This window comes from Enhydra lutris, unplaced genomic scaffold (assembly GCF_002288905.1).
Source record: "Enhydra lutris kenyoni isolate GAN:26980312 unplaced genomic scaffold, ASM228890v2 scaffoldscaffold17, whole genome shotgun sequence".
Lineage (NCBI taxonomy): Eukaryota > Metazoa > Chordata > Mammalia > Carnivora > Mustelidae > Enhydra > Enhydra lutris.
In genome coordinates, this window is record NW_019154101.1 from 21,716,497 (window position 1) to 21,736,823 (window position 20,327).

The 20,327-nt window shown below is 37.7% G+C and overlaps 1 protein-coding gene across 1 annotated transcript in view; it reads left to right on the forward strand.

Moving 5' to 3' along the window:
- The window catches only part of LOC111147829 (R-spondin 3), an 88,336-nt gene that overhangs the window by 33,621 nt on the left and 34,388 nt on the right, over positions 1 to 20,327 (forward strand). The window contains exons 2-4 of the mRNA XM_022504082.1: positions 883 to 1,074; positions 2,639 to 2,785; positions 8,367 to 8,564. Coding sequence (XP_022359790.1) covers positions 883 to 1,074; positions 2,639 to 2,785; positions 8,367 to 8,564 — 537 coding nt within the window. The remainder of the gene's footprint in view (positions 1 to 882; positions 1,075 to 2,638; positions 2,786 to 8,366; positions 8,565 to 20,327) is intronic.

Below are 20,327 nucleotides of genomic sequence, written 5' to 3' on the forward strand. Positions count from 1 at the left end.
CTGCTCAGCAGGGAACCTGCTACTCGCTCTCTCACTCCCTCTGCTTGTGTTCCCTCTCTTGCTGCCTCTCTCTCTGTCAAACAAACAAATAAAATCTTAAAAAAAAAAAAAAGAATTCTCTCCCCAAAGATAAAATGTTGAACATTATAAATATTATGAATTATAATTAGTAATATAAATAACCACATATGATCATGTGGAAATACTGGTAAGATAAATATCACATTTTCTTCATTGTATCAATTTGAACTGATACATATAAAACTCCTGTGAAAGGAAATATTTTGAGAAAGCATGGGAGAATGGATTCCAAGGAACTAGGTAGTTTCACAATCAATTTACACGGGAACAAAGGGTAAAACTGTGTTCGCTAACAGACTACAGTTGAAAAAAGATATCCTAAAAGGAAGTGTCCTTGCTCAAGTTAAACCTTCATCTATGTTGTCATCCTTGCTTGAAGAAATTAGGTGCATGCTTTTCATCCGCCACATAAATGACAAGCAAACTAATGTGCATTGATTTCAGTACAAAATTACCCAGTCTCCAATCTTCCAGGATCCTGGTTCAACGAGAATATTTTCATTACGTGTGCGTGTTTGTGTGTGTGTGTGTATGAGAGAGAGAGATATCTATAAATAGTTTGAGGCAGTATATTCTTAGTTTCCAAATTCCCAAATTCTAAGAACTTTTAATTAAAAACTATGTATGTATTAAAGGGAAATAGTAGATCATAGAAAAGGGAAGCGAAAATTCCAACTCATTCACCCATTACCACCAATTGAAACCTAATGAAAAGTGTACCATCTGCCTAGAGAATGTCATCGAACTTCTGTATTTATAATTTAACATTTGTTTTTTATCTTTCTGCATTTGTCCCTTCAGTGCATCCTAACGTCAGTCAAGGCTGCCAAGGAGGCTGTGCAACGTGTTCAGATTACAATGGATGTTTGTCATGTAAGCCCAGACTATTTTTTGTTCTGGAAAGAATTGGCATGAAGCAGATTGGAGTGTGTCTCTCTTCATGTCCAAGTGGATATTATGGAACTCGATATCCAGATATAAATAAGTGTACAAGTAAGTGCTACATGGCATTATGTTTTTATCTCATCCTTAGGGACTTCCCAGATTTACTGGCCCCTAGAGTATTTGTGATATTCAGTGTTTAGGAAATAATGATACTTACCTGATAATTAGGCTAAACCATACTTGGACTTAGCCCTCAGAGCAGGAAAATTTTCACCTCTTGTAAAAAGCACTCAAGTTTTGTGTTATTGTTGTTTTACATTATAAAAGCAAAAACTGAGAACCTGATTATTACTCATGGAACATATAGAAAAGTACAGTAACCATTAATGCCATCTGAGTTCCCATTATGATCATAACATCCAAGTATTTAATGATTTAAAGAATAAATTCAGCTGTTTTTGCTTCAAGAAGGATTCCAGTAAAGCCAGTGAAACATTTATCTATCTGTTGGAAATGAATGTTGAAAACACTGTCATTATCCCCTCTCCTGTGGACCCTGAAAGTCTACTCTCCCCACTGTAGACCCAGTAACTTTTTAGAATCTAAATTCAGAAATATCATTCCTCTGTCATACACCACACGTAGCCCTGCCTTCCTCTCCGACTCCTCTCCTGTGAATGCATCTCAGCCATTTTCCATTGACATCACTGGTTTTCTTGCAAGATCTTCCCACCTCAAAGGCTTTGCAGTTACTGTTCTACACTCACTGTTCTTACAGTTTGGAAAGCTCTTTGCCTACCTACATCTTTGTTTGGTTGGCTCTCTTCTTTCATTCAAGATTCTGCTCATGTGTCACCTTCTCAGGGAAGCATTCTATGACCTGCTCACAATAATCAACCTTTTCCCCTTATCGGTCATTTGCCATAGTTATTCTTTCCAGAGCACTTATCACTCTGGAACCACTTTGTTCTGTGGTCCTGGGTTAGTTACATAATCTTTCTGAGCCTTGGTTTCCTTATCTATAAAATGGAAATTATAATAGGAGCTGTCTCACTGGGTTATTGTCCTCACAATAACCTCCACAACTTAAACCTCTCAAGTGACTTAATATTATAACATACTCGCAGCGGTATCTGACTTACAGTAATCACTATATAAGGGTCAGATGTTGTTATTATTTATTGTGTCTCCCCTTCTAAAATGTAAGCTCTGTGAAGTCTTTATCTCTCTTGTATGCTCTGCTATCAAGCAATATCTAGAATAGTGCTAGGCACATAGTGGACAATCAAAATTTGTTGAACGAATGAATAGACTGCCAAAACAGCCCAAAAGCAGTATCTAGTATATTTCGTTAAAGCTCTGATGAAACACTTCTTACTGTCATTTAGTATAAATAAATACTTGGTCTTATAAACATTTTTGGCAATAGACACATTGCCAAAAACTTTTCATAGGGCTATCGATACAATAATTTCAAAATCAATGGGTGATATATATCAACTGAATGACTGTGGAAGAATCCATAATTCAGTCTGGCAAATTAATTTTGAATCCTAAGCGTATTTAACCCAAAAGTCTCCTATGTCTATAATGCAAGCATACAGACCTGGACCAGCAATAGATAAGTGAAGATAATGAAAGCATATTTCTTTCCTTTTTTTTTCTATTTCAGAATGCAAAGCTGACTGTGATACCTGTTTCAACAAAAATTTCTGCACAAAGTGTAAAAGTGGATTTTACTTACACCTTGGAAAGTGCCTTGACAATTGCCCAGAAGGGTTGGAAGCCAACAACCATACCATGGAGTGCGTCAGTATTGGTGAGAAGGAACTCTAAGGTTTATAGGGGAGGAGAAACACCTCAGATGATAACATCAGTCTCCATGGAAGTGCTGCTTAAAGTCTTATTTCACAACTACCTGAGAGACTATTTCCAAGAGGCTTTCTTCATCCTTCCTTATAAAGATACCATCTTAACAGAGTTCCCACAGCCTTACCCAGCATGTATCACAGTATAATTTAACACCCCATGGGTGCCCCATTATTTCTGAGAGACTGTTGGCAACTGTTTTAGCTATTCTGATCATTACATATTTATTTTATATCATTATGATACAGTGAAGTTCTACTTAATTTATTATAGACATACTTGCATATGTCTTATATAATACACACACATACACACACACGTATATATTTGCTCTTAAATTAAATTTCCACATTAGGACAAGAGTTTCACGAAACACCTAGGTCTGATGTCAAGCATGAGTAATGTTGTTTTCCAAGAGGAGAAATCACTCTCTGGGTATGGCCCGTTGACACTCCGTAGATGAGCCAAAGATCTACAGAACTGGAGTTGATATAGTTGAAAATATGACTTTTTTCTCTTGCATTGCTTTGCTGAAATGCTCTACTTGCACAGGTATTCAGAAACAAGGAGAGGACTTGGGACTCACTCAAACTGACAGGAGGACACAAGTCACAGGGTCTGATTAAATGCAGGCTGAATTTCCTGGGAGGGACGTCCGTCAGACCAGTTGTTTGTCTAAATAATGGATCACTGTCAGGCTCTATTTTCCCTCTTTTGAGTGTTGCACAGCTACTACAGCTATGAGTTTGATGAACAGTTGGGGAGCAGATGCTAAGTCAAAAGGGAAAACAGCATACTAAATCTCAAAATCCCCTGGGGAAGAGCTACAAGAACCTTTGATGCTGCACTGATATTGGCATATGTGCGCAAATATTCTCCTGATTCAGTACAAGATAGTCTCCAGGACTCCCCTGGGGCCCGCACAGATAGATCTATTAGAATCAAAAGTGTAGAATAATAACTCTAACGTGGTGGTTCACCTGTTTCAGGTCCACAAGAAACACTTAGTTCTAAACAAACTTCGTAGAAGAATGAAACGAATAGATGATATTTTAAAGATAATTTCAGAAGCATCTGGAAAACAGCAAGCATGAAACAGTTCATGGCTCATTTTGGTTTAGTCATTTTTTTCCCCCCTCTAGTCAGTAAAGACACAGAGAAACAACTTAGAAATAGGGTAAAACACACATGAGAAAGCACTTCAAGTCCATCTCTTTGTAAGTCCTGAGGGCTGATGATTAAAGGTAATAAGTTCCAAACTGTGGAAGAAATAGGAAACAGTTCTGTGGAGTACTCAAGGACAGAAATTCAGGATGAGCTGTAGAAAGTTTGTGGTCTTTCTCAACCCAGAAAAAAGAGCACATATTTAGATTCTCTTAGCCGTCGAAAGTGTAGCATTCAGTCCTTGAAAGGCTGTTTATCATAAATGTATTAATGTTTTTCTATCATAGAGAGCATTTAGCACCTGGCATTGTTGGATTAACAGTAAAGCTGACTGGTAATTTATCCTACTATTTAGACAAAAACTATCTCTTAACACAGTTAAATTTAAGCAATTTATATGTTTAAGAATAGGGGTTAGCAATCTAAAAGCCATTTAGTGAATCTGGCTCATTGAACAGTTAGGTGTAAATGACCTAGGACACGGTAATAGTGCAAATCCATGACTTTTGTTCAGGGTTCTCTCTTGTCGCTTGCCGTAAGGGATGGCTCCCGTCATGTGCTCTCTAACCAACAAGCAGTAGGTGAGCCATGACTGAGCTTGCCCCAGAATTTCATGAAAAATGATGAACTGCTTGCTTGGCACAAAGAAACATTAAAGCTTATTCCTTTAACAGAGATGAAACTATGACCGAGAGCATGAAATAATGGTTCCAAGGACACAGTGTGAGCTATTGTCAGTGCTATTATTAGTATCTTGACTCTAGCTCTCTGGTGCTCACCAAAGATACCAAAGAAGGTGTCCCTCCCTTTGCTGAAATCGACATTGTGTCACTTGTTTCTTACCCAGATTATTATTTAGAGGAAAGGTCATATATGGAGAAAATGCCACCCTGATATAAAGCTAGGGGGAAAGACTTAAGTTTCAACATATCCACTCTTCATGGTTTGTTGTCAAATTAGGCATAAATGTCCATTGAACCCAATCGTATAGGAGAATATAGTTGTATTCCATGCTCTAGATACTTGCGTCCTTTCTGCACTGTCACTCTGTCATCCTTTGTGCTCCTCTTGGAGAGTTGGCCTTGTTCAAGTATTCACAGAGGAAGATATTCAACTTTGAACAGTGAATAGCAAGGAACATGCCCTTTGCTATGTTCTTAATGGAACCATGCAATTGGTCAACAAGAATGAGAGCAAAAGAGTAATTGTGTTATAAGGTCATTACCAGTGGGAACATCTAGTTCAGCTTTTCTCCCAATTCAAGAATCCCTCTTAGAGCATTTAAGACTATCACAAAATGACCACTTCCAGGGACAGGAAGCTAATGACTTTTTTGAGACCCTTGCTTCATTAGTGAATAAAGATTTCCTTTGTTAATATTGTTTTTAATACAGAAAATAGAAGAAATAGAGAAAATGAGTAATTTTGGTTTTTTCCTTAGTTACCTCTTAACCAAATGATGCTCCAGTTCTGTATCGTTCATTTAACGACCTGAGTATAACTTAAATCACAATCCTTTTTGTTACCTTTACATGTTTTCCAAAGTTTCCAATTTTCCAGAAATATTTTTAGAAACTAATATTATAGATTCATTCTATAGTATTTCTCTAGGAAAAACTCTCTTCCTCTCTACCTCTCAAGGCTTTTTAACTAGCCCTTCTTTTTTTTTTAGAGCTTTTTAATATCTGAACTCATAAGTTTTCAGTATTTTCCCTCCTTCTTCCTCAATGGAATTATCTAAGATTGTCATTAGAATTTCATTTTTCAGGCACCTGGGTGGCTCATTGGGTTAAAGCCTCTGCCTTCGGCTCAGGTCATGACCCCGGGTCCTGGGATCGAGCCTCGCATCAGGCTCCCTGTTTAGCAGGGAGCCTGCTTCCTCCTCTCTCTCTCTCTGCCTGCCTCTCTCCCTACTTGTGATCTCTGTCTGTCAAATAAATAAATAAAGTCTTAAAAAAAAAAAAAGAATTTCATTTTTCGGGGCACCTAGGTGGCTCAGTCAGTTAAGCATTCAACTCTTGATCTTAGCCGAGGTCTTGACCTCAGGGTTTTGAGTTCAAGCCCCATTCTGGGCTCCATGCTGGCTATGGAGCCTACTTTAAAAAAAAAAAAAAAGAAAGAAAAAGAAAAAGAAAGAATTTCATTTTTAGAACCAATTGTCATATGACTAAGGACTCCTAGCTGTAATTTTAAAAATCTTTTTTTTCTAAAGTCTAAATACACATTTGCCTAGACCACCTTTGCAACTGTGAAAAAGCACCAATGTTCTGGTCATTTTCATGTCACGTAATTTTTTTTTCTAATTTAGTCCTCTTGGTTCTGGCAATAAATGAATATTAGATGAAGTGATAGCTTGCAAACTTTGATTTTTATTTTTCCATTTGCTTTCTTAGAAATGGTTTTATTTGTTTGTGCTAAAAATCCACTGCTTTTGTATCATTAATATCAGGTTGGGAGATATGTCCTTAATTGGCAAAAGATACAATATCATTAAGTGACTTTGTGCTCTTTTCTTTAAAAAAAAAAATATTTTATTTATTTCTTTGAGAGAGACTGAGAGAGTATAAGAGCAGGGTGAGAAGAAGACTCCCTGCTGAACGGGGAGCCCATTGTGGGGCTTGAGCCCAGGACTTTGGGATCATGCCTTGAGCCAAAGGCAGATGCTTAACTGACTGAGCTACCAAGGACCCCCTGTTGCTCTGTTCTTTGACTAACATCATTATGTTAGAACTAAACATGAAAACTAAGAGTGGCTCAGCAAGGTTCATTTAAGGTACAGAAACTTAAATTCCCTAATTTAGTCATTAGCATTTAACTCTGTGTTACATTCAGATACTTGATGGCAACTATAAAAGCATGTGAAAGAATGTGCGGCAAAAGAATTTAAGTTTCTAAAACATTTAGGTTATATTTTTTGAGGTTGCATGAAAGAATTTTGCTCTAAAATAAGGATCCTTTAAATCAGTAGGCAGCAAGAAAGGTTAATGGAAACCTGTTTTGTGGAAAGAAACTTGTATCATCTAAAGAATTATTGCTGCAGGGGCACCTGGGTGGCTCAGTGGTTAAGCCTCTGCCTTCGGCTCAGGTCATGATCTCAGGGTCCTGGGATCGAGTCCCGCATCGGGTTCTCTGCTCTGCAGGGAGCCTGCTTCCTCCTCTCTCTCTCTCTCTGCTTGCCTCTCTGACCACTTGTGATCTCTCTCTGTCAAATAAATAAAATCTTTAAAAAAAAAAAAAGAATTATTGCTGCAAGCTGTTTCAGTTATTGTAAATTAGGAAGTTGTATGAACAAAAATAGAATAATAGCATCTTGCAGATACTTATTTTGGTTAGAAATGCAGAAGTCTGTTACAAGACTCTGGAAAGCCATGATTGAAAAGAAGAGATTAATACATATAGAAAAGGGGGAAAAAATCTACAGAAGAAGCTTTGGAAAAATTACATCTGTTCATCTTAGAAATCATTTCTTCACATTGATTCTAGCAGCAGTTTCTCAGCTGAAATTGACCCAGAATCCACTTAAAATAGATGCCGCTATGCCTGAACCATTCCTGTTAATAAATAATATTTAAGTATTCAACTGCAGTGAATCCAGGTCAATGACCTGGATGCCTTTTTTTTTTTTTTCTTTTAAGATTTTATTTATTTGGCGCAGAGAGAGAACAGGGGGAGCAGCAGAGGGAGAAGGAGAAGCAGGCTCCCCGCTGAGCAGGGAGCCCAACACAGGGTTCCATCCCAGGACCCTGGGATCATGACCTGAGCCGAAGGCAGAACCAGCTGAGCCACCTCGGTGTCCCGTGGACACCTTTTTTGGTTAACCATTCTCTAGCACAGAAGTTCTCCAAGGGTGTTCTTTGTACATGCAAATCAACACCATATGTATTGTTAAAAATAAAAATTCTCAGACCTGGTGCCAGACAATTGAATGAGAAACTCCAGGGGTGGGGTCCAATAGTATGTGCTTCAGCGAGCCCTCCAGGTGATTCTGTTGCACGCTGAAGTTCGAGAAGCAGATCTGTAGCACATAATAATTACTAGTCTATTAAGTTATAGTCAGGATCAATCAATAAAGCCTTGGTCAATTGCGAGTAATTATATTAGTGCCCAAGTTTATAAATCCAGAGTGAAAAGTAAACCTAATGCAAGAATGAGTTTACCTGATATTTTATAAGCATGAAAAACATGAAAATATTATATTTCTACCTTTCCCTTTCTCTTTGTTTTCTTTAAGTCATCTTGCCCAAGTTTGTTCTACAGGATTTCTCAGAATTTGAACAAGTATTGATAGAAGCAAATATTTTTGTTTCTTGAACAATTGTGAAAATATCAGTGAGCCCGCTGAGCCTGCTTCTGCTGTTCTGTTTCAGTGCACTGTGAGGCCAGTGAATGGGGTCCTTGGAGTCCATGCATGAAGAAAGGAAAAACATGTGGTTTCAAAAGAGGGACTGAAACACGGGTCCGAGAAATAACACAGCATCCGTCAGCAAAGGGTAACCTGTGTCCCCCCACCAGTGAGACAAGAAAGTGTACAGTGCAAAGAAAGAAGTGTCAGAAGGGAGAACGAGGTACAATCATACTAGCAAAATGTGCTTATTTGAATTCTCACAATTTGATGCAAATTATTTCACTTATTTCTTAGGAAACATTTAATACTATTGCTTGTATCTAAAATCCTGAAAGTTATACCAACCAAACTGTATGTTGGCTGTAAATCACAGAATATAGATGTGCAGGGCTTTTTTTTTTAACATCTTAATTTTATTTTATTTTTTCGTGTTCCAGGATTCATTGTTTATGCACCACGCCCAGTGCTCCATGCAATATCTGCTCTCCTTAATACCAACCACCAGGCTCACCCACCCACCCCACCTCCCTCCCCTCCATAACCCTGTTTGTTTCGCAGAATCCACAGTCTCTCATCTTTCATCTCCCCCTCCGATTTACCCCAATTCACTTTTCCTTTCCTTCTCCTAATGTCCTCCATGTTATTTCTTATGCTCCACAAGTGAAACCATATGATAATTGACGTTCTGTGCTTGACTTATTTCACTCAGCATAATCTCCTCCAGTCCCATCCATGTTGATACAAAACCTTGATCCCCAAACCAGGCAAAGACCCCATCAAAAAGAGAATTTCAGACCAATATCCCTGATGAATACGGATGCCAAGATTCTTTACAACATCCTAGCTAATAGGATCCAAAAGTACATTAAAAAGATTATCCACCATTACCAGGTGGGATTTATCCCTGGGATGCAAGCGTGGTACAACATTTGCAAGTCAATCAATGTGATAGAACAAATCAATAAAAGAAGAGAGAAGAACCACATGGTCCTGTCAATTGATGCAGAAAAAGCATTTGACAAAATACAGCATCCGTTCCTGATTAAAACTCAAATTATAAGGATAGAGGGAACATTCCTCAACTCCATAAAATCTATCTATGAAAAACCCACAGCAAATATTCTCAATAGGGAAAAACTGACAGCCTTCCTTCCCATTGAGATCAGGAACACGACAAGGATGTCCATTCTTGCCACTCTTGTTCAACATAGTACTAGCAGTCCTAGCAACAGCAATCAGACAACAAAAAGAAATAAAAGGTATTCAGATAGGCAAAGAGGAAGTCAGACTCTCTCTCTTCGCAGATGACATGATACTTATATGGAAAACCCAAAAGACTCCACCCCCAAACTACTAGAACTCATACAGCCATTCAGTAATGTGACAGGATACAAAATGAGTGCACAGAAATCAGTTGCTTTCTTATACACTAGCAATGAAAATATAGAAAGGAAAATTAAAGAATCAATTCCATTTACTATAGATGTGCAGTTTTTAAAAATTGAGTCTGATATCAAAACTATAAACTGCTATAGATGTGTGATCTTGATGGAAAAATGGTGCATTATAGATTTTAGGCCTATATTTGTCTTTTGGGTCGTTATCTTTCTTATCCTTTCCAGTACCTAAAAAACTTTTGAGAAGCCTCATAAACATGAGATCTCATACCATGTGGTATAAGATCATAGTGAAGTGACACCAGCCCTAAACTTATTTTTTTTTCACTGCCTTCAAATCAAAGTAGTACAATTACGTTGTAAGCTTTTGTAGCTAAAGCTATTGTAAGGGTTACATAGCATTTTTAAAAATATTTAAATGGATATGTGTTTCTACAGTATTTTTTTAAGATGTTACTTATTTATTTGAGAGAGAGAAAGTGGGAGGGAGAGGGGGAGAGAATCTGAAGCAGACTCTCTGCTGAGCACAGAGCCCAGTGCAGGGCTTGATCCCATGACCACAAGATCATGACCTGAGCTGGAGCCAAGAGTCAGACACTTACCTGACTGAGCCACCCAGGCTCCCCAATACACGTTTCTAATGCTGATTTCACATTTGAAGTAAATCATTAAGGCTATATTTTATACATATAATTCAAGCATTAATGACATTTGATCCCCAGATTATTTTACTTTTACACTAACTTTATAAGCCAAATTATAGAACCTATTAGATCCATAATAAATAACTCTGTTAGAGGGGCACCTGGGTGGCTCAGTTGGTTAAGCATCTGCCTTCAGCTTAGGTCATAATCCTGGGGTCCTGGGATCGAGCCCCATGTTGAGTTCCCTGCTCAGCAGGAAGCCACCTTCTCCCTCTCCCTCTGCCGCTCCCCCTGCTTGTGCTCTCTGTCTCAAATAAATAAATAAAATATTAAAAAATAATAACTCTGTGTTAGAGCTTGTTCTGAAGTCTTATGATTGCCAAGAAATATACCATTTAATATGGTGTGTTAGAGTAATTAAGTTTCCATTTAGGAGACCTGCAATTGTTGTCCTTTAAAATATAATTTTCCATCTTTCTCACTCATGTCCTCTACTCCACTGCCTACAAAGAAAGTTATGTAGCTTTATGTACCTATTGGCAGTTCTGTTGAGCCAATAAATGATCCTCTCGATGAATTGCAGCTTGAAAGGAGTTTGGGTGCCTCTGTAGTTGAACTTCCTGTGCTTTATTTAATTCATTTGTTCATTCAGCATGGTTTTATATAAATTTTTACTTTGTGACCACACACAGTGCTAAGTCTTGGGGATTCACAACTGAATAGGGTACTGCCCCTATCCTGAAGGTATAATTAGGATCCAGTAGAAGGTTGAGATATTTATATAGATAATCACAATATCATATAGGAATGGAAGATTATAGATACTTGAACAAAATTTAGTGGGAACAGAGAGGAGAGTGTGCAAACATGAACATGGATCGTTTAAGAAAGAATGTGGATCACTGGTACTTTGCAAAATGTCTTTCACTATACCAGAAGAATTGGCCATTATCAGAATGTATCCAGCCTGCTGTTGCTATTAGTAATCAAGTAGTTAATGTGATAAAATTTTTGAAGACATGGACGATTTTAAAGGGAACTTTAAGCTTTTGCAAATTTGTAAGAGGTTTTCATTAAAATTAGGTTTAAGGAATGAAAATTGGCTAGTGAAAAAGGTCTTTCTGGCATGTGTTACCAATTAATTTAAAACATCTTAAATTTTAAAAGTTGGATTTGGAAATCAAATATTTCATCACTCGACTTGTTGGTAAACTCCCATAGCCGTACATTTACTTATGTTTGCTACATTTTCTTGAAATTTAATTACTTACAGGTGGTCCTTGCTCATGTTATTCTTTCACAAAGATTCTACATTACTAATCAGTATTCAGCATACATGACTTTTAAAATATAAGTGAAGAAAACCTTATCCAATAGAAAAATTAAATTATGATACTAGTATTTCATTTGAGAATGTGGTCTTCTAGTATATTTTGCTAGGACTTGACTTAAATATTAACGTTGAAAATGTCAGTTTTTAAAACTAGCTATAGATAAGATAAATAATGCCACAAGAAGTTTAAAATAATAACCTGTGACATAAACTTGGCTTAAAAGTTTCTTCTGGCGTTTTTTCCTCCTCTCTGAGTAGGATATAGTGACATTTACATTTACTAAAAGAACTTCATCCCACTGGAAAAATTTAGGTAGATCACATTTATAATTCCAGATTTAGTTCCACTTTTATTTAATCTTTATTCATCTTTGTATATGTCTCAAAAAGTTTTTCTCAAGTGGCCCAGAAATTTAACATAGGAAGGAAACCACTTCTCCCTTCATTTCCTACTTCCCTAACTTAATATTTTTCTTAACTTCTCTTGATGATAACTTACCAGACATGCTATCTGAACACAAAGAAACCAAATAGAAAAATAATAATGAACTCTGGATAGGCCACTATATCAAACATCGTATCAAAATAATAATGCTACCTGGAGTCTTCTCATTTAGATTGTGAGATATATATCATAAATATTCATGGAGTTATATCATGATAAATACAATAAAGTGAGAAAAGCTTGATTTCTCCTACCGCTGGAATAGCCGTTACACAAGTCGTTCCTAAATGCTTATAGACTTATAAAATAAGATCTTTCAGGCTCATGGTTTCAGCATTTCTAGAAGAATAAGCTAAAAGATTAGGTTTTTAAAATAAAATTTAGCCTGAAAATCTTGAATTTAAATTTAAGTATATCATCCCTGTCTAAGAGGCTCACAAAAGACAGAGGTAGATAACTCATATTTGGAAAAGGTATGGTGCATGTGTTCAGGATTTTTTTTCCGCTATGTTGTAATTGCCAAAGGCAAGGTCTCCAGGGAAGAATGATAAGATCCAGAAACGACTTTCCAAAATGTACACAAAGAAGCTGAATTGCTGGAAGTAGTTTTTAGTAACAGAATGAGTTCTTCAAGTCGTGAGATGTATTTTAATAAATATGTTGAAAAAATTGGTTGCAAAATCTTATAAACATGCACTTTTCTTTACTAACATCCTTCTCATGTTTAGAATAGAGTAAATGAATATGAGGTTTTAAATGTAATTTTTGTAGCCCCCTGCATTTTTATTTGATGTACTATTTGTTTGCATATTTTAGAATTTTTTCCCTTACCTTTTAATCAGTCTTAATTGCTCCCTCAATTACCAGTTTTAATAAGAAATTAGTACTATTGCAGTATTTTCTAACTTGAGCCTATCTTAGTAGAACTATAAATCTGAGATGTCCAACATATAGCATATATTTTAAGAGAGTATAAAGGCTAACATATGGAGTAGTCTCACATGGGCATTAAAACAGAATATTGAAATGGCAGTAAACAAGGAGAAAAATTCATGTTCAACAGTTTTCAACTTATATTTATTGACTCTTTTGATATACTGGACATCACCATCTTATAAAAGGGGTATGAAACAGGACAAGGGAATATATACGTGCCTGTATTTGATGCAAAAGTTTGATACTATATGTGTAGAGGTACAGGGGGTCAGAGGAAGGAAAAGCACTGAATATGTTTCTCATTCCTTTGCACATTTCTTTAACTGGAGAGAATTTCTTGTGGCTATTGGGTTTTGAGGAAATTCACAAAGAATGAAAGAAATGATGTTCTTTAGCTAATTGCGTGAAGAACATACTAATTAATTACATGTAGTGCATGATCTTGGGATAGAAAGGAGAAAGCAGAGCAGAGTCATGGAAGAAATGGGGCAGGGTCTACTTTCTTGATTCAAGAAGAAATAGCATCCCTCCAAGCAGAAAGAGAAAAGGATCCATTAGAATATAAATGCAGGCATACCTCAGAGATACTGAGGGTTTGGTTCCAGACCTCCATAACACAGCAAATATTGCAATAAAATGAGTCAAATTAATTTTTTGGTTTCCCAGAACATATGAAAGTTACACTATACTGTAGACTACTAAGTGTGCAACAGCACTATGTCTGAAAAAAATAATGTACATACCTTAATTTTAAAATACTTCATTGCTAAAAAAATGCTGGCCATCATCATGAGCTAGTTCTTATCTTTTTGCTGGTGGAGGGTCTTGCCTCCTGTTGCCTCCTGTTGTTGGGCTGCTGACTGAGTAGGGCAGTAGTTGCTGATGGCTGGGACAGTTGTGGCAATTTCTTAAACCAAGACACAAATGAAGTTTGCCACATTGATCAGCTCTTCCTTCCACAAATGATTTCTCTGTAGTTTGCAATGCTCTTTGATAGCAGTCTACCCACATTAGAATTCCTTCAACGCTGGAGTCAGTCCTCTCAAACTCTGCTGCTGTTTTATCAACTATGTTTATATACTATCCCAAATCCTTTGCTGTCATGTCAACAGTCTTCAGACACCTTCACCAGAAGCAGATTCCATCTCAAAACACCACTTTCTTGGACCATCCATTAGAAGCAACTCGTCCGTTCAAGTCCGATCATGGGATTGCAGCAATTCAGTCACATTTTCAGGTTTCATTTCTCATCTCTAGCTCTGAAAGCCCTGTGCCATCATCCTGCAGTGTAAGGCCATTTGGTCTGCATTGCAAGTCTGTTTTCTGTGTAGTCACCTTCCTTGATGATCTTCATTAGACCTTCTGGAGAACTTGCTGCAGCTTCTGCGTCCACACTTGCTGCTTCATCTTGCCCTTTTCTGTCACAGAGACGGCAGCTTTCCCTAAACCTCTGAACCAACCTCTGCTAGCTTCAAACTCTTCCTCGGCAGCTTCCCCACCTCTCTCACCCTTCACAGAACTGAGTAAAGTTAGGGCCTCGCTCTACATTAGGCTTTGGCTTAAGGGAATGTTCTGGCGGATTTGGGTTTTCTGTCCAGACCAATAAAACTTTGTATCGGCAATAAAGACTGTTTTGCTTTCTTATTATTCACTTGTTCAGTGGAGTAGTACTTTCAGTGTCCTTCAAGAACTTTTCCTTTGCATTCACAACTTGGCTACCTGGCACGAGAAGCCTGGCTTTCAGTGTATCTTGGCTTTCAAAATGCTTTCCTCACTCAGCTTAATCATATCTGGGTTTTGATTTAAAGTGAGAGATGTGCGACTCTTCCTTTCACCTGAACGCTTAGAGGCCATTGTAGGGCTATCAATTGGCCCGATTTCAATACTGTTGTATCTCGGGGTATAAGGAGGCCCAAGAAGAGAGAGAAAGATGGGGGAACAACCAGTCAGTGGAGCAGTGAGAATACATACATTTATCCATCAAGTTCACCATCTTGTGTGGGTGCCCCAAAACAATTACAATAGTAATCTCAAAGGTCACTCACCACAAATCACCATTAAAAAAACACAACAATAATGAAAAAAATTTGAAATATCACAGGGATAAATAGGATACAGAGGCACAAAGTGAGTAAATGTTTTTGGGAAAATGGTGCTAGTAGACTTGCTGGATGCGGGGTTGGCACAAACCTTCAATTTGTAAAAAGCAAAAACAAAAACACAGTATCTGTGAAGACAATTAGGAAAAGTGCAATAAAGCAAGGTTTGCTTGTAAATAAAATGTCCAGAAATATTTCTAGGGAAGAGATAAATGTGGAAATTACTGCATTATTGAGATATATTATAGGTCACATTATGTGCTTTCCCCAAATTAAAGGCAAAGTTGTAAAATTTATCTTGGTTTCACATAGGGTAAAAAATTATATGTTAATTAATAATCACTATTAATCATTTTCTCAAAAACCGGTATTTGAGAAATAGCACTCTATTTAAAATTACAGCATTATCAGTTTTTAAAAAATCAAGCAACTAAAAAATGATGAGTCTGCTTTGTTTCTAGGCTTGTTTCTCCTTTAGTTTACTTCTTAAAATCTTTATAACAACTATTCTAGTAAAGGATCATCCAGTTTTCTACAGGAAGGATTTCTATTAGATATTCATTCAAATTCAAAACAAGACATTTAGCAAAGATTCCCAGAACAGTTCATCAGAATCCAGAGAGATGGATTCATTAGCTCAAATTTGTCGTATGCCAGTTGGCTAGATGTCCTCTCCCCACCTTCACTTCATGGAGGAAGACCAGCTGGGCTCCAGACACTCATCCTGTGTGAGCCCTGGAGGATGTGAGCTTTCTGCTCCTTCCCTGCACCCAATTAATAGACTAGCCCTTTGAGATAGGTCAGAGAAAATTTGAGAAAATACAGAGCAGAAATAATAATGGCATTAGAGATGGTTATTCTCCACTAGGTGTGATTTTGTTCCCCAGAGGACATTTCTGAATATCACAACTCGGGGGAGGGAAATACTACAGGCATCTAGGTAGGGGAGGGGTGCTGCTGAATACACGACCTTGCACAGGGCAGCTGCAGACAACAAAAACTATCTGCTAATAGTGCAAGAAGAACTCAACAGTATCTCTCTGTTATCCCTTCTTGGGACCCACCCAGCCCCTACTGAAATGGGTTGTTTGTTCAAATTCTGGGGCGGACCAGTTGCCACCAATGAAAACACTTGAAAGGTATGAATCCTTGGTAAGGACCAGATGGTGGAACAGAGGGGGAAATTTTCCTCCCCAATATAAAGGGAATAATCAACTTTATCAAAAATTAATATTGCTTAATTTAAAATATTGCAGCACAGAAATTTTCAGGTATATTTAAAACTTCCAAGAAAAGTAGTCCATTGCAGTAAATAACATCCTTCACTCTCAGAGAGATGTTTATTAGTATAAATGTATATACCTCCTCTTAAAAGCTAAGGCAAATTTTTCATTTAATGTCATCAATGGAGAAGCCTGGGAGTTGTTTAACCATGATTTTCCCATCTTTTCACCTAAACTAAATATATGGCTATAGCTGTCTCTTGCTTTAAGCCCTCTCCTATCTATCAGGTTGAACTATGTGAAACTGCCACTTTTCTAGGTCATAAATGCGGCCAAATATTAGCAGTTTCATATGGTTCAACCTAATACTTCAAAATTTTATCTCTCTAAAGAACCAGACCTAGAGTGTCGTTGTTACTGATTGGGAAGATTACAGTCTGTATATACCTCAACCTAATTCGAAGATTAGGCTTTTAAAAATAGTACAGGTGTACTACCGTTTTTGGAGGCGGTAAGCACTGCTGTTCATCTCTCAAGACTCCCATAAATGCACAGTTCATCTTCAGATCCTTTCAGTCATGGTCATTCATGGCCTCTTCCCTTCATTTATTTGATTATGTTTTCTTCTCCTTAGCTCTATTACTTAACTTTTATTCCGTCTTCTCTCCCACCAACTTCCATTGAACCCTTGAAGCATCAGATCAGTTTGAAAACTCAGTGGATAAGTGTCCGAATTGGTTATCCATCCAGATAAAAGACAGTTACAGCTGCTGTTACAGGCCCCAACCTCTTTCACTGTTTCTTCTGACATTGACATTACAATGGCAGGATCTTTGTAAGGATCCTCTGCTGCCCAGGTACGTGGTTTGAAGACCATGCCATGATCCCCTGTATGCACAGTTTACTCCCTTCTGTAATTAATGCAGCAGAAAGATCACAGCCAGCACCTAGCTAGAGGTTGAAAAAAAAAAATGAAATGACAGTTACTAGGTTTCATGCCTCTAACACATTTCGTAATCCCATCGTATGTTCTTAAACTTCTCAGTGTTAAAGGAAAATCTCTGCAGAAAATGAGAAACCTTTTAGTTCACGCCTTGCAATCCTAGGCACTGTACCATTTTTATTCAGCCAGAAATTATGAACTCTTTATAATGCCAGGTTTATATCACTCCATTGTTGTAGGCTAAGATGTTTGAGACATTATTCATGATAGTCAAATTCATGTGGGCATGTTTATGGGGGAAATAGTTAAGTGTTAGCATTATCTGTGTAGTCCCTTCCTTGCTATGGTGATAGCATCATTTTTAGGCTTCTCTGCTGTGTTGGTGTGTACCTCAGCGATCACTGTTCTAAAGAAGTCTTTGTAATAAGTTATCCTTGCAAATGTCTGTATTTTTTGAGATGTTTATAAGTAACAAATGCTTTTTAACCCATTGGTACGTGTAACATAGCACGTACTGGTCAGTTTATTGAATTGAGTAGTAACTGTACTATACAAAGCACTCCTCAGTCCCTAAGCAAGCAATGGTCTTGCCATTGTTTAGGTCCTGTGCACAAGGGTGAAGTTGTTTCAGTTAGCTTTTGCTACATAACAAATTAACCCCAAAACATAGAAGCTTAAAACAACAGCTGTCTCTTTAAAAATAAATGTGAGTGGGCAATTGGGGCTGAGATCTACTGCGTAGCTCATGGCTGGTCAGGGGACTGAGGAACTTGTGCTAGGTCTCTATCATCAGTAAGGTGGCTAGGAGGTCAACAGGGTTCCAAGAAGGAGAATAGAAGGAATTGCTTTTGAAGCTAGGCTCAGAAGTGGCACAGTTCCACTTTCACTACATTATTTTAACCTATGCAAGTCATAAGGCCATCCCTGATTCAAGAGTTGGAGAAATAGATTTCACCTTTTGGTGGGAGATGCTGCAGAGTTACTTGGCAAGGTGGTGTGCCCACACAGGGGTGTTTGGAGAGTGTCAACCATTTTTGCCATTTACCACAACGTTTTTCTTTTGTTTGCAGTTAGGTGAGTGTGATTGTTCATACATCCAATTTTTATTTTTATTTTTATTTTTTACTATCTAATGTACTGTCTCTTCCCTTGTAAAAACACACTCAGTGGTTTCTGCATCTACAATATTCCTATTGTACTTTCCAATTTGTAATGGGAAGAATAGGAAGAATAAATGAAAGTCTAGGCCAAAGTACCTCCATACACTCAACAGATCATTGACTAAAGCACCTAGCACCAAGCTAGGCTGAGGATACAGCAGTAAGCAAGAAAGGCAAAAGCCCCTCCCATCATGGATCTCTTATCCTAGATGCTAGCATCATAATAAGTCATTTCACAAGGTAGTTACGGCCAATGATCAGCCCACTTGTAGCATTTAACGGTGTTGAGTTTTCATCTTTGAGCTTTGCCCCATCAGTAGCTGCAGTCTTAATTGGAGTTCACTGAAACAGTCACAAAGACATTCGTTTATGCTAGCAAAAATGAAATATCTCTGCCTACTTTTGGTGTGGTCTCAAGGCAAATATATGTCTTTCTTCCGTGACCACCATACTGATGTGCTAATACGTGTTTGTAAGATGGCTTAGTAGGGTTAAAGGTACAACTTGTGGCTATGGAACAGAGCTGAGTTAACAGGCCCTTTGGAGAAATGACCCCAAGACCTTGGCTTCCTTTGCAGCCTGTTCTAGCCAAAGGAGATCCCTGCCAGTTATGGAGGGTTCCCTAGAGAGAGAACTCGGAAAGCATCAGCATAAATTTAAATTCTGGACCCCCCCTGAGTATAGTTTCCAAAAGAGCTTTCTTGTCCTTTGCTAATTACAAAGTAAACATTTCTCCAGCAAAGAGACACTTCTCCTTTCATGCTTCTGTCCTCCTTCCCACCTCCCTAATACAGACACTCCTTGAAACTGCTGTTGTTGCTGAAACCTCTTTGGCAGAGAAGACATCCGACATTTGAAGGCACAAAAGAATTATTCTTTCTGTAGATCATTATCTTGTCTTTTTTTTTATCTACTCCAGCAACTTCTTCATGGAAGCATTACAGAATAACTTTGTAGATTGTTGTAGCCTTGCAGAAAGGACTCAGGCCTCCCAAGGGGTGCGATCAGGCAAATACGACCAGATTACAATTAAATTCTGTGACATCACTGAAACAGAAACATTCTCAAACTTGTTTACTTTAGAACCATATCATGTTTAGCATCATGAATGGAAATGCATCCCTCAAATAGTTTGATATTTACACATTGCTGTCAAATCAGACCCCAAATAGGACGAGGTTTAACTTTTAATGCTGAACAAATCCAAGCCTGAAGTTTCTAGCACAGTGCCTGGCACCAGTGGGCTGTTATTATTAACATGTACAAAATGGCTGTAAATGGCAGAGTCATCGAAACATCTTAATCCTCTATGTTTCTGCTCCCTTCCGTGTATATCTCTCTTTCTATTTAATCTTCAGTGTCTTTTGTTTTTTGTGTAAAGTACCCCATTTCTCATATCCTACATTGAAAATGTTTTTCTATATTTTTTCTTTCAGTTTCTTCAAAAACGTTATTTGCTAATATAGGAATTATTTCTCTAACAGAAAAACAATATATCAGTATATATCCCCCATTGATAAATCCTTTTCACAAAGCTCACTGTTATCTCATCTGTATTCATCAGGACATTTTAGTTAAAAATGACAGATTTCAAATTAAGCAAAAAGAAAAACTATTGGCTTTAGGCACAGTTTGCTCTAAGTGCTCAAACAATATCATTTGGGTCTGTGTCATCATTTCAACTCATCCTGCTTCTGTTTCCCTCCGCGTATTGGCCTTTCTCTCCTCTGCTGCAACACTTCTCTCCACTCAGGGGGAAAGCTGGCTCTGGGCAGTCCTAATTCTATATCCACATTGCTCTCA